The sequence below is a fragment of the Leopardus geoffroyi genome, chromosome B3 (genome assembly GCF_018350155.1).
Source record: "Leopardus geoffroyi isolate Oge1 chromosome B3, O.geoffroyi_Oge1_pat1.0, whole genome shotgun sequence".
Lineage (NCBI taxonomy): Eukaryota > Metazoa > Chordata > Mammalia > Carnivora > Felidae > Leopardus > Leopardus geoffroyi.
In genome coordinates, this window is record NC_059337.1 from 105711187 (window position 1) to 105733044 (window position 21858).

Here is a 21858-nt window from a genome sequence, read left to right on the forward strand (position 1 = left end):
GCAAGCATAGTATGCCAGGTACAGTTCTAGGTTCTTGGGGTACATCAGGCAACAAAACACAGATCCCTGCTTTGGGGGCATGCATTCTGGCAAGGGAGACAGGCAATAAACAATGAACATAATAAGTAAATAAATTATATAGTGTAATAAGGTATTAAACACTGTGGAAACAGAACAAGGGAGGGCAGGGTGAGGGCTGTTGCAATTTTAAAGTTGATCCCAGACAACACCTAGAGCTTTTTTCTATGATTACTAGTTTGTTATTCATATTCTAACTACGGTGACACAGGAAGAAATTATAAGGCACTGGCTACCGTGTGATATTTTAATAAAGATTCTTCTGCGTGTCACATTTGGAGGCAATTTGGAAAAAAGGGAAACTTCTCATGGGTTCCATTTCCTGAATGAGTAGCACTACAATGAAATTCAGATGAGTTGAGGCTGATAATTTCCAGCAATTTAAATGTCATTGCCTTTCCTAGAAGGAAAAGCTTTGTTTATAAACAGCTAGGTCAATAGGAAAGGTAGCGTCATTATTCACATTCTTCTGATAGGCTCCCAGTTCGAGCACATGGGGAGAAGGGGGTACACAGAAGACTGGAACATAATCACCTGGCTTGGAGTTTTTGTTGTTTTTGATAACATGGGGGAAAGGTAAAAAGCTAATTTTATTCTTTCTTGGAAGACAGATTTTATGGGATGACAAATTTTTTTGTAAAGACTAAGGATTGGAGCAAGTCCCTAGTGTTGCCTGGGAATACAGACTCTGTGTTACCTGCACTCTTCCCCTCTTGGGTTATTCATGATCAAAGCCTGCATTGGGGTCACATGATCTCTGTTTTCTGGGTTTCTTCAACAGGCTCTGTTGTGCCAAAGATCCGCTTTAGTTTCCATGGCCTTCCATTGCCAAGCTGCTGCTTATTTAGGATCCGCAGCGGAGGGGAGATACTTAAAGAGGAAGGAGGGGGTAAGGGTGGGATGAACACGATGTGGACAATGTCAGATGGCACGCTGGTGTAGATAACCAGAGTGGTATGTGTTATAATTTGAAAACTGGCTCAGCTCTATTGAAAGCAGGGAAACTTAATTCTTTGATGTGAAAATGAGCTAAAAGGGAAAGGAAAAGGTGTGCATGTCAACTCTGGGCTTTTTAAAATCCGTGTTGTTTTTTTAAGCCTGTGAATCCCCCAGATGCAGGTGCGTGGGGCAGCCTGATGCATAAAGGGACACCCGTTGTGCACCAGAACCAGGTTTCTCTCCCTTTGTGCTGACTCAAGCAGCTGCAGCCACAGCAGCCGGCAGTTGGCCAGGTAAGCTCTTGGCTTCCTGGAAAAATCTTGCGAAGAGCCCAGCGTCAGTCAGTCAGAGTATATTTGGGTCTGCCAGGTACATGTTCAGTAGAACAGAAGGACTTGGGGTTTGAATGTTTTGGGGTTTTTTTAAAGTATTTATTTTTAATTCCAGTTAATTTACAGTGTTAGATTAGTTCCAGGTTGAAGAGTTAAAAAAAAAAAATCTTTTTAACGTTTATTTTTTTATAAATTTTTTTTTTCAACGTTTATTTATTTTTGGGACAGACAGAGACAGAGCATGAACGGGGGAGGGGCAGAGCGAGAGGGAGACACAGAATCGGAAACAGGCTCCAGGCTCTGAGCCATCAGCTCAGAGCCTGACGCGGGGCTCGAACTCACAGACCGCGAGATCGTGACCTGGCTGAAGTCGGACGCTTAACCGACTGCGCCACCCAGGCGCCCCATTAACGTTTATTTTTGAAAGAGTGAGCATAAGTGGGGGAGGGGCAGAGAGAGACAGGGACAGAGGATCCCAAGCGGGCTCTGTGCTGACACAGGGGAGCCCCATGCAGGGCTGGAACCCACGAACCGTGGGATCATGACCTGAGCTGAAGTCAGATGCTCAACTGACTGAGCCACCCAGATGCCCCAAGGTTGGACAGGTTTTTTTGTTTATTTAAAAAAAAAAGTTTTTTTTTAATGTTTATTTATTTTTGAGAGAGACAGAGACAGAATGTGAGCGGGTTAGGGGCAGAGAGAGAGGGAGACACAGCATCCGAAGCAGGCGCCAGGCTCCGAGCTGTCAGCACAGAGCCCAAAGTGGGGCTCAAACTCACCAGCAGTGAGATCGTGACCTGAGCGGATGCTCAACTGACTGAGCCACCCAGGCGCCCCGAGGTTGGACAGCTTTTAGTGTAAACCTTTCTGTGCTCAGAGAAGTGGGCTCCCATGTACCCATTTTCGGAAGGAAACCACTTTCAGTTAGAAGGGGCCTCGCCAGAGTATATCCTTGGTGGAAATGGCATTTAATATTTTGTTAGTGATTTCTACCTCTTGCCCCTATTTAATTCAATTACATTTGTTAAACTCCTAGTAGGTGCTTAGGACTCTGGGAGGTGCTCTGGATTATCACGAAGGAGTAAATCTGAATGAATGACAAAACAAAAATGAAACCGTTTTTCAAGAATCTTCATCGGAATTCCACTACCAGAAGTAATGAGAAAATATGAACCCCAAATTAGTGATAACCCCTTCCAGTCCTCGTCCTCATATGCACACATGACACAGAGAAGCCCTCAGGTAGAAGTGCCCTCTGGATGAAAACCCCCGGGGCTCTTTGCACAGGGCCAATTGGCTTGGCTGGGCTACCTGGTGTTGCCTCATTGATGAAATGCTGATTAAGTTGCTTTGTGCTCCATAATGGGTCATTCCCTGTTTCTTGTCAACTTCAAACAGGCTGGGCAATCTGAGTTTGTTTTAACTCTACTGACCTCAAATGCCTTTTGTCTTTATCAGACTTTATTCTTATCTTTTCAGAAATGGAACTGTTTCTCTTCTTCCTGTTTCCTCATTTTTTTCCCCCAGAGGCACAAACTTAAAAAAGACAAGAAGAGCACCCAATTTTGTTTTGTTTCTAAATATCTATACATAGAATTTCCAAAGTCCTTTTGGTGTGTCATAGGCAGGGGATTCCGTCTCAACCTACCCTGAAAGGTGATTGAATTAAGCAAGCATTTGGTGAGTGAGTATCTGCTTTGTATCCAGCTTTGTTCTGAGGGAGTTAGAGATGCAGTAGGATTTGGCCCTGCCCTTGAGGAGTTTAAAATCTAATTGAACAAGAGAGGCAACACTAATTAAGCCAAGATTTACTTCTGAGTTTTTGAGGTCGCATTCTTGGCTTCAGTGTTTCCATGCATAACGGCCAAAAGGATCTGTTAGTTTTAGTCTATGTACCAGTAGATTTAGTTGTTCATGAAAAAAACATCTCTCTGACCCAAACAAAGGGAGTGCAATTTAGACACTGGGACACTGGGGATGCTTTAACTAATTTTCAAGTTATTTTGGTTTACCTAGTTCTTTTCCTAGTAGTACTTTGTTCCAGACTCTATGACTTTAAACAAACAGTAAGGCCCCCCCCCCCCCCGCCCGTCATCCTGCTACTTGTTCTGGAGGGTAAAATCGCATCAGGCATGAATTCAGCTCTCAAGGAGCTCACTTCCAAGCTTAGTAGGTGAGACAGGACAGGAGACAGGAGGGAGAACGTCACTGGTGCACGGGAGTTAGGACATGAGCGGGGAGGACGTCGTTGGTGCACAGCAGCAGTCAGAACCATGGGGCCAGTCCCTGGGGTCTTATCATGGGAGGCTGGGAGAACCACTTCACTGCTATTGCTTCAGGGTGACTTCATCTTCCCACATCATGATATACCGTAAAGATTGTGGGAAATGCTTTGTGTCCTCTGGATGAAAGGTGTATTATATAAGGTCTGTAAAAAAATTTCTGGATAAGTTTAAAAAAAAATGATAATGATGATTGTAATAATATTTATTGAGTGCCTATTATATGCTTGGCACTAAATTAGTGATGGGGATACAGCTTTGACCTGTACGTTGTTTTATATCTGCTAGTCCCCAAATTATGAAAATATGCATTTCCAAATGGGGCCTGTTTATAGTCTGTCCATAATTGTTAATCTAGGTCGCGGTTTCATGCGAACTCATTATACTGTCCTCTCTACTTTTGTATTTTGAAATTTTCCATAATAAGAGGCTATGCCAAAAAAGGAAGGAGCTAAATAAACTTCAGTAACCTAAATAATGCCTCAGATAAAAGATGAAGGAGAAGAAAGAAGGAAGCCAACATTTGCTCTAGTGTTTACTAATGTGCCAGGTCCTTCACATTTACTCTTCGAGAATGAACTGTGAGCCCATTTTACAGATGAGGCTCAGAGATATCACAGGACTTTGTTAAGGGGTTGAACCCTGGTCAGAGCTTATGTTCTTTCCAATATGCCACGTTGCTCTAGTGGTCCATATGGTTTCTAAGGGCAGATCCTCGGGTCCTACGTGGGCAGGCCAAAGTGCTGGTGCAAGAAAGAAACCACAGTGCTACTCCTCAGAAATCTCTCGGACCTATTTCCAGTTCAAAACAAAATGGAGTGTTCTGAAACAATAGGACACGTAGGCTTTAAGAAAAATTTCCAAACAGTGTATGAAAACTGCCAAAGCACTGGTTAATTATGATTTCTATCTGATGGGGTGTCTTTCAATGCCCATCCTGTGTGGGCGTGTATAACATTTGGGACTTTGGGGTAACCAACATTTATTCCTAGACATTTCACAACCTCTCTCCACGGTTAGCTATGAGCCCTATTTTACGGGTGAGAACAACGAGGCTGAGAAGGGTCAAAGTTGGCAGTATGAGCGTTCCTGGCTAACGCTACCCAGGAGCTGAGCCGGATACAGCTGGATTCAAATTCAGGCTGGCCTGACCCCGACTGTTTAGCCTCTCACCACACCAGGAAGTGCCGGGTTAGAATCAGCTTCTTGGTCCTGTGGAAACAGCTTCTGTGGAAGGCAAGAGCGGGTCAACCAAATTCCTCCATTGGGCCTGGGAGGCGGAAGAGTTGGCTCTAACAAAATGTCAGTTTCTTCATCATCAGGCAAAACTCCCTCAAGGCTCTGAATTCAGTCTGCAGGAACCAAACCGAACAGAAGTGAATTGTCCCATCTGTCGTCAAAACCATCCTCCCAGACTTCAAAGGATCCTGGCTCTGGAGGGAGAGACCCCTGAGGTGCAGAGAGAGATGGAAATGGAGCCCCCAGCCCTCCTATCAGCCGCTTCAGTCTCTGGGGGCTGGAGCCGCATACAGCCACTGCCTGTCATCCCAGCTGACTTCTCTTTGAATCTGACGCTCTTCTCAACCCCCAGCCTTCCCCTCAGCCCAAACATACCCAAGGCCCAACTTCTGTTTGAAGTAGATGTGCGACTCTTCACACGCTGCGGCTGCAAAGGTGCAATGGGATTAGAGGAAGCAGGCTCCCCGTGGGGCCACCTAAGCCTCAGCCCGCAGTGAGAGCTTTCAGCCTCTCACAGGGTGATAATGGCATTCTGGGCTTTTCCACAGGGATCCCTCGGCCCTGAGGGATCTTAATTAAAGCCGCTTCGTGGGTGTTGGGGGGAAACATGGGCCCAGAACTCAGTGTGGAAGCTCGTTTTGAGTTCTGGTTCGGTTTCTGCCTGGCCTCAGAGAGGCTAGGTTCATAGGAGCCAAGGGGACGAAGGAACTGGACCAGTTGTCTCTTTCCTAAAGCAAAAACCTCTGCTTTCATGTTAGTAACCTAGAGCTCTGCTGCTCCTCAGTCATTTCTCTTTGCTGGTGTGGAAATGATCCGGAAACCACACTGGAAATTGCTCATAATACTATGGGTTGGAGTCATGCTTTCTCTTTCTGCTTTCTGAGCTTGTTCTGAGGAAAAGGTAGTCGATTTGTAATTCATTATCTTGACGTTTATTTGTACATGCTAGTTACTACCTTTCAATGAATGATATTTAGATGAAAATATTGAATTATTTTGCTATACAGCAAGTATCTCCTTATAGACTTTTTTTTTTTTTTTTTTTTTTTTTTAGAGAGAGAGAGTGAGCATGAGAAGGGCAGGGGGAAAGAGAGAGAGAATCTTTTTTTAAAAATGTTTTTATTTTATTTTTGAGAAAGAGACAGAATGCAAGCAGGGGAGGGGCAGAGAGAGAGGGAGACACAGAGTCTGAACAGGTTCCAGGCTCTGAGCCATCTGCACAGAGCCCGACGTGGGGCTCGAGTTCACGAACAATGAGATCATGACCTGAGCCGATGTCCGAAGCTTAACTGACTGAGCCACCCAGGCACTCCAGAGAGAATCTTAAGCAGGCTCCATGAGCCCAATACGAGGCTTGATCCCAAGACCCTGGGATCATGACCTGAACCAAAATCAAGAGTCGGACGTTCAACTAAGCTACCGAGGTGCCCTCCCTATAGACATTTTAAGTATAGCTTTTAGGGGAGTAAATTTTTTTTTAAGACAATAAAAAGTAAAATATAAGATCCCTTTCCCTGTAAAAAACATTTTTTTTATAAATGCCATAATTTTCTTTGTGATTTTACTTGAGTATGACTTTTTAGATATAATTACAGCATATATCTGCTTTGAAAACATTATTTTGCTGATTCAGTGGTAGTTTCACAACTTGGAATTATATATAAATTTGGAAATATATTTATAAATACATATATTTGAAAATATATGTGGAAATATGTATATATTTGAATATATATCATACATATATGTATGTAATTATTTAATTAGTGCCAGTTAAAATCCTAGACCATAAACTTCATGAAGGCAGGAATTATGTCTGATCTGTTCACAACTGTATCCCCAGTGCCTGTCATGTATTAGAAATACATATCTGTTGAATACATGATTACTTCAAGAGGTGCAAGGCAATGATACTGGCATGTATTTGTTTTTATCTTATAGGAACGCCTGCTTTAAAATGTCTTTCTCTCACGAAAGCGACTCAGGCTATAATTAGATTTTGTTACTTTAATTAAGAAATCACTAATGCTCATCTACAAATAAATACGATTGAAAATGTTCTGTGGGTTATCAAATTACATGTGTAATAGTTTGAGTTCATGAGCTGGAGAATTTCACTTAATTAGGGACCAGTCCCACTACAGCAGAGTAAGGGCAAAACCCACTGACCAGAATTGTTTCAAGTGACTACTTGTCTCTGAAACACCTTTAAATTTTGCCTGGGAATGAAGTAGTTTCACGGTGTTAGTAAAGGCCATGTTCTAGGGTGTTTGCACTCTTGGTACACACCAACTTCCATCTGTAAATGTCAGAGCTAAGGGACTGAAGTCTGAGGTTGGTGGAGACATCAGTGATGAAGACCATCGGGGGATGCACGTTACCCCCACAGTGAGTGTCTGCAACTTAGGGTGTGCTGTATCAGGAAGCTGAGCTTCCTGAAGAACTCACCCTCAAACTTCATGGAATCATCTAGTGCTTCTTCAACAGAAACCTGGCGACAGGGAACCTTTATAACGACGCCAAAACAGTTAACAGATAACCTTTTCTTCCAGGAGTAATGAAGTGTGTGGTTGTGCACGAGTCAGTGAGGGTGGAAAGAGCTGTTTCATGGGCTTGCAAACAAGACCCGCATTGTCACAAGTTTGCTGTTTCCACCACCATTCCCTGATTCCCCCCTGCCCTCAAAAGAGTTTTAAAGTGGTCAGGGCCATGATGTTGCCCAGTTTTGCTACCAACTTTTCCTTTTTCTTGATCCTTTGTTTCAATGTCTGCTTTCTTTCCCCTGTGTGCTCACTGAAGACTGATTGTGGGGTCAAGCTATAATTAGTTTATATATGAAGTTTAATTCACTGTGGCTCTTTTGGCATCAGACTCAAATGGGCTTTGATGTCTGGCTGGAGCTTTGATCCCAGACCCTCGAATGGTGGTCATCACCCCAACTCAAAGGATTGCCCTTTATTTTTCTCCCTCCTATTTGGAGACAGCTTTTCCCAATTACATCATTTGTGTTTGTTTGGCCATAAAAGCTGCAAGGCATCATTTCGTTGCTTTGCCGGAGAGCAAAACGTGCAATTGATGCTCTTTATTTTTCCCGGCTGCAGTAGAATGTTCACTGGTGGAGAAGGCATTCGTAGGATTCTGAGACTTTGGTGGGGGTGCTGGTGGGAGGGTTCTGCCCAAGGGCAAAGGGTCAGACTGTGTGATCTGAGGGACTCTTCCTGGCTGTGCCCAGGAAATATGTTGAAGCATAAACTACCCAACTACGACATATTGAGTCAAGACTTTTCCATGTTAGCAACTTTATTCTTAGCCCCCAGGTGCCCCAGGTGGCAGATCCACTCCATCTTGCTAACAGCTTTTCTGAGAAACCGAGGCTTGGGTGGGGCGTGGAAGCAAAAGAACTAACTAGGGCTGACCAATACTAGAAAGGAGATAACAAAGTAGCATCCGTGGAGGAAGAAGCACCCAGCACCTGCTTTAAAAAGTAGAGAAAGAAAAATCAAACCAGTAGGAGGAAGTGAGATCCTTCTGGCAGCAGAAGGGAGCTGTGAGCAGTGGGTGATTACCTTCAACTGCCTCCGGAATACCTGCCACCAAAACAAAGAATCAAAGAGGAAGGAAAAGCCAGGCCTAGACTGGAGAGGAGAAAATTTGGCTGTTAAGAAGAGAATAGGGGCAACCCAGCTAGTCACACTTAATCTGATGACATTGGGAGTTTTCAGAAACAAAACAAAACAAAACAAAACAACCTACACAAACAAAGAGCTACAGCATTGAGCTCCTTGCTTCTAATTTCACTTGACGGCCCAAGTTTGTTTTAATTGGCATGTGAATGAACAGCATTATTTATTAATGTGTAATGGATACTTTGGAAAGCATAACCTCTTTTTCCTATTTGTGACCATTTTACTGGTGGAACCATTTGAATACATTAGTTTTAATACTTAAACTTGCTGGGAACGCTTTTTCATGGAGATGTACAAGCTGTTATGGCAAATGGTTTGCTTGGGACTAATGAGCCAGCTCCAAGTGGCATTTGGCGGGGAGGGGGTGGGATGGAGGGGAGGTTCCGAGACATAGCGGCTTGTCTGTCTGCTCTAGCAAGATTTATTAGTGGGGTGTAAAACGTGTTTCAGCTTTTCTCCCCCCTCAACTATATAAATATAGTTGTCGATGTGTGACATAACCCAGGCCACAATAATAGACTCCACCCAGCCAAAAGGAATCTAATTCAGAGCTAGAAAGCAGGAAGCTTGCTTAGAAATTAATAGAATGAGACAATGATGAGGACGTGGGTGAGTGGCCTTTGGCATGCAGGATCTGTCATTATTCCTCAGCGCCTCACTGAAGTTATGGAAGAAAATTAGTTCCTGTGTTACCGAGAAAAGTGTTTGGCACACAGTTGGCATAAAGAAGAGGTGACCTGAATAGAAGTGATTTTGTATGCTGATGAACACTTGACCAGAATTCTGTTTTTAGACCTGATAAACAACCTTGTTAATTATGAATCATGGTTGTAGTTATAGTTTCTTTTATGTCTGTGAGGGACAGCAATGGAGAGGTCAGTGGAGGGTGGCAAGGGAACTTTTGTATTTTTGTTTTGTTTTGTTTTTAGTAAGTGTTGAGTTGATTCTACTTGTCGCAGAGATTAAATGGGTGCTATTAATTTAGATAGTATGTTAAGGTAGAAACAATTTACAATCAACCTCCATTTTTTTGAGTCTCTAGAGAACATCAGTTGAATCCTTGCAAGGCACTGTTTTGAGTACGGTAATACTAAGAGGGTATTAAAACAGTCTCTGCCTTCAGGCAATTTTTATAACATAATTGGAGAGAAGAAATACACATAAAACCCTACATACATAGATATGTGTCTACACACCCAGATAAATAACCAAACAAATAGCATTTGGTAAGAATCAGATATTCATACAATTAACCAGAGTGCAGAAGAGGGAAGTGAACTGATCTTGGAGGGAGGGTTAGACCACACAGGGTAGAAGGGGCAGCTGGGCGGCGGTGTTCGAGTCTGAAATAATGATATAGGATGCATTCCTTCACACAGCACTTTGCCTGAACTTCAGCAGATTGTAACTTGTTGGATTTAATTTATGAGGCTTTTTGATGTATTGCTTTTTAAAACAGATACGTTGCTTTTCCATAGACAAGCCAGCTAGTGGCATTTCCAGACCTCTCTATCCCACTGAAATTCCCTGTGACCAATGTTCCAAGAGGGACAGAGGTGACCATACCACAAATGCTACTTCAGGGGGAAAGTTTACAGGTCTCTCTGGAGTTGGGGTGGGGGGGAGGGGAAGCCACAACTGATATAATCCTTACTATCTACCAGCTTGCCACGTTGTAAACGCACACGCTCACCCCGCCCCACAAATACATATTATATAATGCATATTACTTATAACAGTAATGTACATTACTTATACTTATAACAGTATATTACTTATATAATGTAATTCTTAGAACAGGCAGGTTCTGTTAGCTCCATTTTACGGTTGGGGAAAGAGCGGCATAGAGAGGCGAAGTAACTTGTTTGCACAGCTCGTCAAGGCTGGAACAGGATTCACATTCAGACAGCCTGATTTCGGAGTCTGAGCTCTTGTGTTTGCCCAAGATAGCAAATAACAACAATAAAAAGCCCAAACAAAAACCAAAGCGCGCAGGCGCGCGTGCACACACATTAAACCCCAGGCTTGCGAAAGAATTGATGCAACCCCTGGCTTTACAGCGACATCCTCCTGCCTAATTTTACACGCCTTTCGTGAAAAGATAAAACAGCAACAAAACTAAGACTGAGACAGTTTTAGAACGATATTGCACTGTGCTTTGGGTATTGCCTGTCTTTACAAAGCGGAGCCAAAGAAACGGTCTTTGAATGCACTCTCAGTACCTTGCTCGGCAAGGTGAAAGAAAGCGAAATCAGTGTGAGTGGATGTGAACAGTGGACGTGGGGGGAAAGGGTTAAGATTGTGTGCTGCAACTCGGTCGAGTTTCAGAAAGTTCTCTGGGGAGCCCAACTGCCGCGTCCCTTCGCGACCCTGCCTGCGAGGCCGACTGTAACAGGATGCTGGGGCTCGAGGCGCTCGCCCCTTGCTTTGTGCGAGGGGAAAAGAACCAATAAGGAGCGAGGCAAAAAATTGGGTGCAGTAAACCCGAAAAGGGGGCGAGGAGGCCCGCGGGAAGAGCGGGGGAGGAGAGAGGGAGGAGCGGGGAGGGCCTAGCGAGGAGGAGGCCGGCGCTGAGCGCCAGCGGCGCCCCTGACAGGAGAGGGGGAAGCCTGGGGGAGCGGGCCTCGGAGCGGAGGGGCCGGCGCGGGGAGGCGGGCGCCAGGCGGGGGTTTGCCGGGCCGCCGCGCGTGACGTAGCGCCGAGCAGGGCGTTATCAGCTGCGGGGCCGCGGCGAGGGACGCGCGGCGACAGCGGACGGCGCCGCCCGGGCCCGGACGGCTGCAGCCCGCGGCCGCGAGCGGGTCCCGGGCGCTTCTGGCCGTCGCCCCGTCGCTGCGCCCCGACTCGGGGGCGGCATGAGCCCCCGGCCGCAGCCCTAGCGCCCGCTCCTCCGCCCGGGCGGCCCGGCTGCGGTGACGGGCGCTCCTGCAGGGGTGGGGGCCATGAAGCCGAGTGCGGCCGGGACGGCGAGGGAGCTGGAGCCGCAGGCGCCGGCCCGGGGCGAGCCGCGCGCGGCGGAGCCCGAGGGGCGCTGGCGGGAGAAGGGCGAGGCGGACACGGAGCGGCAGCGCACCCGGGAGCGGCAGGAGGCCACGCTGGCCGGGCTGGCGGAGCTGGAGTACCTGCGCCAGCGCCAGGAGCTGCTGGTCCGGGGTGCCCTGCGTGGCGCCGGGGGCGCGGGGAGCGCTGCGCCCCGCGCTGGGGAGCTGCCGGGGGAGGCGGCGCAGCGCAGCCGCCTGGAGGAGAAGTTCTTGGAAGAGAATATCTTGCTGCTGCGGAAGCAGTTGGTAAGCGGTGCCTGGAGGAAGGGGCACGGCTGTCCCTGCACGGGGACTGGGGTTCGGGCAGGTGGCCTGGGGGTGGGCGCGAGGGCGCCTCTGGCCGGGGAGCCGCTCCACGTTTCGGGACCCCCATTCCTGCGTGGGCGCGCGCGGCGCGTGGGCCGCCGTCGCCCACGCGTTCCTGGCGTGTCCCCGCTTTGTGTCAGGTGAGGGGCTGGCGACCCCGCGCGGATTGCCGGGAGGGGTGGCAGCCCTCCCCTCCCGCTCTGCCTTCGGGATTCTTGGAGTCGCCTGGTTGTAACCTTCAAATCTCTCCACTTCGACGAATGCAACGCCCCTCTCCTCGAATGTTTTGCATACCCTCCTTTAAAATACCCTATCTTTTGGAGGTCTCAGCTTCGTGTCCTCCCGCCGAGAAGGGACAAAAGCCGAGGAGGGGGCTTGTGGCGAGGTTAACTGTCCAATGCAGAATTTTACGATTACGCGGAAGCGCACATAGGGCGCCCTGCCACTCCCAGGGCTCTCCCCCGCGTGCCAGCTTTTGCCCGGGCTGCTGCTTAATTTCATATAGAAGCCCTTTGTATGAAGCAGCTAACACAGATGCAAATGATAGAAATTTGGCTGGGGAAAGTGCCCCGTCCCCTCATATTTTACGTGACTGGTGGTGGAGGGGGAAGAAGAGAGAACCTCCTCCTAAGACAGCGTTTATCTTACTGGATTTCCGTCAGCGTCTCGGCCAGCCAGCCTGTGCCATCTTCATTAATGGGGAAGGAAAAGAACTTGGGCGCTTAATGTATTGATGAACAGCTTTTGACCCCGCCTCAGAATAATGGCGGCAGCTTTGTTACAGTGACCTCAAAAACGTAGTTTTGAAAACATTGGGAAAAAAAAATCTTTTTTTGGCCATGTGATACTGTCTGAAACTAGACGCATGCTAGATAACATCCCTCCTCCTACAACAGCGAACATAGCGATGCCGTGTGGTTATTTGTCAAAGGGCTTCTTGTATTATCTCTTTTCAGATAATTTCTCTCTCTCCCTCTCTGTCTCTCAGCATCACAGTACTTTTACTTTGGTTCATTTCTCCTGAAGAAACTCATTGTAGTAAAAAGGCATATAAGGTTTTTGTCTACAAGCTTTTTAAATCAAAGGACGGACAGGAGGAATAGATACTCCTGTTACATCTGTTTTTCAAGGATGTATCCTGCTTTGTACAATACCTATTTGGCATTTTACCTTTTCTTTGGTCGCCGACCAGATGTGCATGTAACATTGGTTTGACTCCATTCTTGCTGGTGATGCCTTGTCATTGACATTTTTGTGCATTGTCTTTTACAATAGCCCCTTTTTGTCTTCACGAATCTCAAGATTGTGAGTGGCACATTCCTGTTGTCCCCTGGAGGGGAGCGAGGCAGCATGTCAGGAGAATTTCAGTCCAGTCAGTGTTTGTGGTACTATTTTCATGTGTAGACTTGGCATTCACGATTTGAACCAGATGCCTTTTTGGTCCTTTTGCTTTTCCAGCAATAGGAAGCACTAGGTGGCAGTGTGAGTTAGCGCTACAGATCTGTCATCTTTGGAAACCTGAGTTGAGTTCAAATCTTGATGGACCTTCCCTTGAGGGTTTTGGATTTTGCTAGCTCACATTATACTTGGCACTGGCTATTAGTATTCGTTTCTCACTTTCAAAGGCCCTAAGACTGATTAAACCCCACAAAGCAACTAATAGAAGACAAAACTCTGCAGGACATTTGGCCAGAAAATCTCACCTAAGTAAGGGTATAGTGTATTGTAGGGAATCTGTTACACTCTGACTTCAAATTAAAGAGTCTGCTGTGAAGCGCTGTTTCGCAAGAAATTGGGTGTACATAGAGGATTTGAAAGAATCTCGTTGTGTTTTCTTATCCTTAACCTATACAAAGTGAGTTTGTGTAAGTTGAAACAAAAAGCAAGTCTTGTTTTTATGAAGAAACTTTATAGCACCGCAAAATGAAAGAATGTGAAATGAAACATAGGACATATTCTTGAAGTTTTTTTTGTTTTGTTTTGTTTTTTGTGTTTTTTTGTTTTTTTTTTAATTTCAGGTCATCCAGTAAAAATTTTGGTTTTGGAAGAGTTAGTGAACTTTCCAAATGGCAATTTGAGTACTTAGAGCAGACTTTCTGATTCTTTGTCACCAACGTGTGTTCATTTCCACTCCCGCCCCCCCACCCCCCAATCAGAATTGTTTGAGGAGAAGAGATGCTGGTTTGTTGAATCAGTTGCAAGAACTTGACAAGCAGATAAGTGACCTGAGACTGGATGTAGAAAAGACATCTGAAGAGCACCTGGAGACAGACAGTCGGCCCAGCTCAGGTGAGTGTGTGACACTAGGACAGAATTCTGCACTTGAGTTCTACTTCATTCCACTGTTTAACTTTCCCAGACCTGCACAAGGCAATGGAGTTTGTTTCTAGCGCAGAGAGAATAAAAAAAAGCAGTCTGCCATTCAGTTGTATGAGAGGGAAATAAAACCAGATGACCAAATTTTTAATAATGAGATTGATCTGACTGGAGTCTCCTGAGTTTAAAAATAAAAGCTTCTATTCAAATTTCTGGAAGAGCAGTCCTCCTTTGAAACTTGAGAAAGTCAGAACTGGGCTAGAAAATTAGTCACACTTCAACTTCCTGAGACCACTTCAAAAGTTTTTTTTTTTTTTTCTTCTTCTTCTTCTTTTAAGCCATTTGGCTCCTTAAATAGATTTTTTTCTTCAAATTATTCTTTCTGAAACATTCATGATAAAGTTGGGGCTTTGACAGATCTAAGTCTCTTTCCTTGCACATCTTTAAAGGTGGGGTCAAAAAGGCAGGTCAGTTTGAGGGTGAGAGTAGCTTTGAAATGTATCCATAGATATGGGCTCTTTGCCTTTTCCTAAGGATTACTTGAAATAAAACTTGAAATTCACACTAAATCCAGTGAACCAGAATCGCTCCCCACCCCACCAAAGTGTCCCCTTCCTACCTTTTCTAGATGATTAACCCTTTTCCTTTTAAACACAAATGTATGCTATTGCTTGACATGATCTTAATTCCAAATGGTGTTTTTATTTGTAGGGTTTTATGAGCTGAGTGATGGGGCTTCAGGATCCCTTTCCAATTCCTCTAACTCGGTCTTCAGTGAGTGTTTATCCAGTTGTCATTCCAGCACCTGCTTTTGCAGCCCCTTGGAGGCAACCTTGACTATCTCAGATGGTTGCCCCAAATCTGCAGGTAAGACTTTTTAGAATTGATAGACATTTTTAGCTGGAAAAGGTGAAAGGCCCTTAACGGTTATCTAGCTTTAACCCCTTCTACTGACAGAAAAACAAAAGGTCAGAGAAGTTCATCAACTTGCTACGTTTCATGACATAGCTTTATATTGTGATGGTAGCAAGACAGCTTCTCTTTAGAAACCCTGTCCCAATATTACAGGTCTTGAGCTCTGTTTGTGAGCCTTTGCTGTGAGTTTGACTTGTTTGTATTTCTTTGGAAAGCCACTTTGGATCTCTTTTTTTATAACCATTTAAAGCTAAAGCTTACAGTAAATTAAATATGTCTGTCAGGCTGCTTGGCACTTCAGGGAGCAGTGGTCCCTCCACATTCTCCAGAATGTCTTGCGTGATGGCAGCTTGTCTTTTCTTTTAGGAGGTGGGTGGGATGAGATTCCCGTAGGCCATGTGCCATTGTTTCCACTTTGGGCTATCCTTGGAGTGACCTCAGGAGAGAGTCATGCTATTGTCGGTATTGGAAGTTTCTGCATTTCCACTGTGTGTCAAACACGTACTGGATGCTCTGCATATATTTATCTCCTTTGAATCCTCCCAGTAGTTCTGCAGGGTATGCAAGTCTTGTTAGCTCCCGTTTGTATGTCAGAAAAATGAGGTCTAGTTAGGTTAGTTAACAGGTTCATCGTTTAAGGTTAATATACTGGCGAGTGGCAGAGGCAGGATTCGAGCTCAGGACCAGTTGTCAGGTCCATGTTTTCCCACCACACTAGGAATTCAGAAATTTCTGTGTTCAACCTTCTCATTGAACAGAGGAGGAATTCGGTTTTATAAAAACAGTTCTCCAGGGGCTCCTCATTTTCTGAATGGCAGAATTGTTGCTGAAACTTGGGACTCCTTTCTTAGTTTTGCTTTACTGTGATTCCTCAGAAGAGCAGAGAGGATATGGAGAGCTGTAGGTGCTGTAGCACAAGTCACTGCACTCTTGGTTTGTCTGTGTTCTCCACTTGGGCGTAAGGCTGAACTTTTGAGATCCAAGCAATGCAAACATAACGCCAAACAACTGAGGCTGCTAAGTGGCTGGTGTCTTTGAGTTTGTACACTGTGCTGTCAGCAGCAATCATTTGGGGAAGCACACATCTGTGTTATCTAGAGTGTCTAGGCCTCAAGTTCATTGGTAATTGCTCCCCTTCACTCTGCAGATCTGGTTTCAGAGGGAAACTTTAAAACCCATTAAAGGCGTTTGGTATAGGTTTTCTTTGAAGACAGACTCCTGATCTCCCAAATGCCACATCTTCACATAATTGAGACAGTTGTACTGGGCCTTGGAGACTGAGATGTCTGTCTTGTTCCTTAACTGTAAGTTGGGAAAAGGGACAGTATAGTAAAGTGTGGGTAAATGTAGGGCAATGCTTTAAGTAGGGCAAGTATATGGTAGTAGAGGAGGAAAGATGAGCAACGATATTAGCTAGAAAGGTTTCTTCTCGTTGCCGTAAGCTATTGGGAGTGGAGGTGGGGGGTAGGGACACAGCACATTTTATATTATAATAATCTTTGCTTTACAAATGAATCGTATCATTACTGGGTCCAGACTGTATTTTTCCCCAGGACTTCTAATTATCATCGAAGGTCATGGAGCTTTCTCTTAACTTAAATAATTTACATAGAATCCGGCACATAGTAAGTTTTCAATATTTGAGTGAATAAATATAATACAGGATATCTTAGGTAGTGATAAAAACTTTGATTTTCTCTAAGTTCATTAAAGGGATTTGATATTTACAACAGTCACCAAGGAAAGACATCAAAATCATTTAATTCAGCAAGAAAGCTTGATTTCATTGTATTTTGGCATTTACATTTTTGAGATGTGAAAATTTATTCATTAATACAACAGCTCAATCTCTTAAAACCGTATCAAGAATTCCTTCCCAGTTAAAAATATTGCCTTATTGGGGCGCCTGGGTGGCTCGGTTGGTTGAGCGTCCAACTTCGGCTCAGGTCATGATCTCATAGTTTGTAAGTTCGAGCCCCGCGTGGGGCTCTGTTCTGACAGCTCAGAGCCTGGAGCCTGCCTCGGATTCTGTCTCCTTCTCTCTCTGCGCCTTCCCACTTGTGCTCTGTCTCTCTGTGTCTCAAAAATAAATAAATGTAAAAAAAAAATTAAAAAATATTGCCTTATTTTTTAGTGTCATTCTTAAAAATATCAAGTGATTATTATTTACGTTTGGTTACGCTCCAGTGAAATTTGATCAGTTTCTTTGACCTTTCAACTGACAGTTATACTCGAACATATGTCATTAAGAATTCAGCCTAAAAAAAATATATATATATATATGAGGAGAAAGCTCAGAGAAAGTACAGTTTATCTGCAGTATTTCAAAAGGAAACCAAGAATAGAACACAGAGGGCCCAGAGAAAGAATGACTCAAAAAATAAGGTTTTTTTTTTTTTCCCCTAGTTATAAATGCAGTGCATACTTACTGAAAATTTAGAAAATAGAAAATGAAGAAGAAAGTAAATCTCACTTGCTTTCTCACTACACTGCAGTGCTATTGGCATCTTGGGGTGCTTCATCTCAGACTTTCTTTCTTCACATATATAGTCTGGCTAAAATTGTAATCATAGTCTGGTATTATAGCATGCTTTTCACTAACCTTTAAAGCATATCCCCATATTATTCAATAGTTTGAACGGATTTTTAATGGCTGAATATTTTTCCCTCGGAGGATGGAGGATGTATCATGTCTTTTTTTTTTTTTTTTTTTTTTTTTTTTTCAACGTTTATTTTTGGGACAGAGAGAGACAGAGCATGAACGGGGGAGGGGCAGAGAGAGGGAGACACAGAATCGGAAACAGGCTCCAGGCTCGGAGCCATCAGCCCAGAGCCTGACGCGGGGCTCGAACTCACGGACCGCGAGATCGTGACCTGGCTGAAGTCGGACGCTTAACCGACTGCGCCACCCAGGCGCCCCAAGATGTATCATGTCTTGTTGCAAATATCTTTGTTAAATATTTGTTTCCCTCATCCAGTAGTATGGGCTGTAGAGCAGCTTGCTCTCTCTCTCTCAAAAATAAACAAACATTAAAAAAAATTCTTTTTAAAAAAGGGGCGCCTGGGTGGCTCAGTCAGTTAAGCCTCTGACTTTGGCTCAGGTCATGATGTCATGGTTCGTGACTTGGAACCCCGCGTTGGGCTCTGTGCTGACAGCCTGGAGCCTGGAACCTGTTTCGATTCTGTCTCCCTTTCTCTCTGCCCCTCCCCCGCTCTCTCTCTCTCAAAAATAAACAAACATTAAAAAAAAAAAAAACACCAAAAACAGAACTAGAACAGCTTGTAGGAATAGTTGTTGATTCTTTAGCATTCTCTCTCTCCCCCCCGCCCCGTGAGTGTGTTTTCGTAGAAATTGGCCTGAGTCAAGCTGGTGCTGACCGATTCAGTTCTTCAGAGTGTATCCTTTAAATGTTTTTCAGATCTCATAGGACGGTTGGAATACAAAGAAGGCCGCTGCGAAGACCAGGCCTCAGGGGCGGTTTGCTGTTCCCCCTCTACATCACAATTTAATTCCCTTGGTGTCATTGCAGATGTGCATCCCAAGTACCAGTGTGATCTGGTGTCTAAAAACGGGAACGATGTGTATCGCTATCCCAGTCCGCTTCACGCTGTGGCCGTGCAGAGCCCCATGTTTCTCCTTTGCCTGACCGGCAACCCTCTGAGGGAAGAGGAGAGGCTTGGTAACCATGCCGGTGACATCTGTGATGGATCTGAGCTGGACGCCATCAAGACAGCCACTTCCTTACCATCTCCAAGCAGTTTGTGGTCTGCTCCCCATCCTTCGTCCAGTAAGAAAATGGACGGCTACATTCTGAGCCTGGTCCAGAAAAAAACACACCCCGTAAGGACCAACAAACCAAGAACCAGTGTGAACGCTGACCCCACGAAGGGGCTTCTGAGGAACGGGAGCGTTTGTGTCAGAGTGACCGGGGGCGTCTTACAGGGCAACAGCGGGAACCTTAAGAATCCTAAACAGGTGCTTTTGCCCCCTGGCGGAGTCCCTTCTTTGGACAGTGGGACGTTCTCCCCGCCGAAGCAGTGGTCCAAAGACTCAAAGGCAGAACCACTGGAAAGCAAGAGGTTGTCCCCGCCGGAGGGCGCTGCCACTGAACTTCCAAGTAAGCATCTGCCCAAGAATGCCAAACCAGCTTCGCAGGAACACGCTCGGGGGCCCGCCGCAGTGACGGGGGACTCCCCCAGAGACAGCATTCAGGTCCTCGCTGCCTCTCCGAAGGAGAGCCCTGGGAGGGGCCCGGCCCCGCCGCAGGAGAACAAAGCTGGGCAGCCGCTGAAAAAGGTGCCCCAGAAAGGCGGCCCGCCGCCCGCCCCTCCGGCAGCGCCCCCTGTCGCCCCCGCGGCGCTGCTGGCCGCGGCTTTCGCGGTGGAGGAGCGGCCCGCGCTGGATTTCAAGAGCGAGGGCTCCTCTTCGCAGAGCCTGGAGGAAGCGCCCCCCGTGAAGGCGCAGTCGGTCCCGGGCCCGCAGCCCGGCGGCCGGCCCCATCGCGGCGCCCGGACGGCGGCCGGGCCGCGGGGTTGCGGCCCGAAGCACCGGGCCCAGGCCCTCCACGGGCCGGAGGGCGCGCTGCCCGCCGTGAGGGAGAAGAGCCGCGCGGCCGGCAAGAAGTGCCGGTTCCCCGACGACGTGGATACAAATAAGAAGCTCAGGAAGGCCTCGTCGCGGGGCAGGAAGGGCGGGGGCGGCCAGCCCGAGGCCGGCCTCCCCAGCCGGCCGCTGGCTGGGGGCCACAGGGCGGGGGCGGCCAGGGCGCACGGCCACGGCCGGGAGGCGCTGGTGGCCAAGCCCAAGCACAAGCGAACCGACTCGCGGCGCTGGCGCTCGGCCGCGGAGGTGTCCCTGGAAGAGGCCCTGCGGCGGTCGCGGCGCGGCCGGCGCGAGCACGTGGGGCTGTACCCCGCCGCCGTGCCGCTGCCCTACGCCAGCCCCTACGCTTACGTGGCCAGCGACTCGGAGTACTCGGCCGAGTGCGAGTCGCTCTTCCACTCCACTGTGCTGGACACCAGCGAGGACGAGCGCAGCAACTACACCACCAACTGCTTCGGGGACAGCGAGTCCAGCGTGAGCGAGGGGGAGTTCGCGGGCGACAGCACGAGCTCCAGTGACTCCGAGGAGAGCGGGGGCCTCATCTGGTCCCAGTTCGTGCAGACTCTCCCCATCCAGGCGGTCGCAGGCCCAGACCTCCACGGCAACCCCACGAAAACCTTTGTCAAAATCAAGGCTTCCCATAACCTCAAGAAGAAGATCCTCCGCTTTCGGTCCGGCTCCCTGAAACTGATGACGACCGTTTGAGGGACATCATTGAGGGTGGGGGTGGGGGGTGGGGGGGGAGGATGGGCTGTTGTCTAGTTACCCAGGAGCAAGGTGGCGGCTTCTTTTTCTGTGTGACAGTTCCCTGGAATGCTTTTCCTTTTGTTGAGGTAAATTATGTCTCGTCTTCATCATGTAGGGACACTAGTGCCTTTAATGGAAGGTAAAGAATGTTTTGCTGGTTAGGAGTAAATACTGAGTTTTGCTGGTGGTGATAGTGAACGAGTTTTGTGGTAGCAGGTGATTTTTATTTGAAATGCTCTGAGCATCGGTGAAGGCGCAGGTTTCCATGCTCAAGTCTTACTGGGATGAGATTCAGATTACTTTTGACCTGAAGGTCAGGTGGATGGAATTTAGGACATACATTTGCTTCTTGGGTCTTTAGGGCAGTGTCTCCACGAGAGTTTTCCGGTTGAGAGGCATCACATACAAGTGTGTGAAGTAGGTACGACGGACAGTCATTGTTTTCCGGAATTTTTTATATCGTCTCCCTTTCTTAGCTGTATCCCCATTCTGTTTTCTTCCCAGAACTGTTTGGTTAACTGGACTCAGAACTCGAAGACCAGACCCTAGATCCAGAGCTGGTGACCTGGATAAGGGAGGCTGGTAATAACCTTAAAAGGATTCACTAAAACTTTTGCCACACTTGGTGCCTAGGCCCTGGTTACAGTTACCCTTTTAGGGCCGATTAGCCAACATTTTGATGCCTTTCTCCTCCTCTCTGAGTTGCAGCAGATCCAGCCATTTCTTCCTGGAAGGTCTTGCCTTTGGGATAACATTTTGGTCCTTGGGTACAGAAAAATTCACTTCTAATGACATAACCTTTGAGTACGTCTCCAAGCCCAGAATTGCTCACTGAACACTGTGCCACCTGAACATTGGCCCGAACATATTAGTGCAATCCAGTCCAGATGGGACCACTGACCCTGTCTGGAAGGGCTTTTTTTAAAAAAAAATTTTTTTGGTAAACAGTATTGTGCAAACTGTTTTTTTATACCAATATATGCATGTTTGTGCATGAGTAGCAAGTGTTTTTTATATTTCTATTGATGTTAAATTACTGTTTGATATAAACAGTATGTGTTTTTATATATCATTGTGTAAATTTAATATAACGCATTTTATGCTGTAATAAACAATTTGTTTTACTGCTGTTAAGTTTGTTATTTGGGTATAAAACCAGTTATGCATCTAAATCTTGTGCTGATGATTTTGGTATTTCTTTTTTTTTTTTTTTTTTTTCAACGTTTATTTATTTTTGGGACAGAGAGAGACAGCATGAACGGGGGAGGGGCAGAGAGAGAGGGAGACACAGAATCGGAAACAGGCTCCAGGCTCTGAGCCATCAGCCCAGAGCCCGACGCGGGGCTCGAACTCACGGACCGCGAGATCGTGACC

At 46.4% G+C, this 21858-nt stretch overlaps 1 protein-coding gene across 3 annotated transcripts; it reads left to right on the forward strand.

Annotated features, from left to right (window-relative positions):
• The first annotated feature begins 11167 nt into the window (after window positions 1-11167).
• On the forward strand, window positions 11168-21613 carry DACT1 (dishevelled binding antagonist of beta catenin 1). 3 transcript variants are annotated; one of them, XM_045451116.1, is made up of 4 exons: window positions 11169-11843; window positions 14060-14192; window positions 14931-15086; window positions 18554-21613. In XM_045451116.1, the coding sequence occupies exons 1-4, from the start codon at window positions 11499-11501 to the stop codon at window positions 20440-20442; spliced, it is 2523 nt and encodes an 840-aa protein (XP_045307072.1). In that variant the 5' UTR covers window positions 11169-11498; the 3' UTR covers window positions 20443-21613. The 3 variants fall into 3 exon arrangements, with proteins under 3 accessions (XP_045307074.1, XP_045307072.1, XP_045307073.1); XM_045451117.1 differs by having other exon boundaries at window positions 11170-11843; window positions 18665-21613; XM_045451118.1 differs by lacking the exon at window positions 14931-15086 and having other exon boundaries at window positions 11168-11843; window positions 18665-21613.
• Window positions 21614-21858: the final 245 nt, after the last annotated feature.

Bases quoted from the DNA above. Each gene is read 5' to 3' on its own strand.
- DACT1 (XM_045451116.1), top strand. From the start codon at position 11,499: ATGAAGCCGAGTGCGGCCGGGACGGCGAGGGAGCTGGAGCCGCAGGCG. The intron at 14,193-14,930 runs GTGAGTGTGTGA...TTTTATTTGTAG, and splicing joins AGACAGTCGGCCCAGCTCAG to GGTTTTATGAGCTGAGTGAT. The intron at 15,087-18,553 runs GTAAGACTTTTT...AATGTTTTTCAG, and splicing joins TGGTTGCCCCAAATCTGCAG to ATCTCATAGGACGGTTGGAA.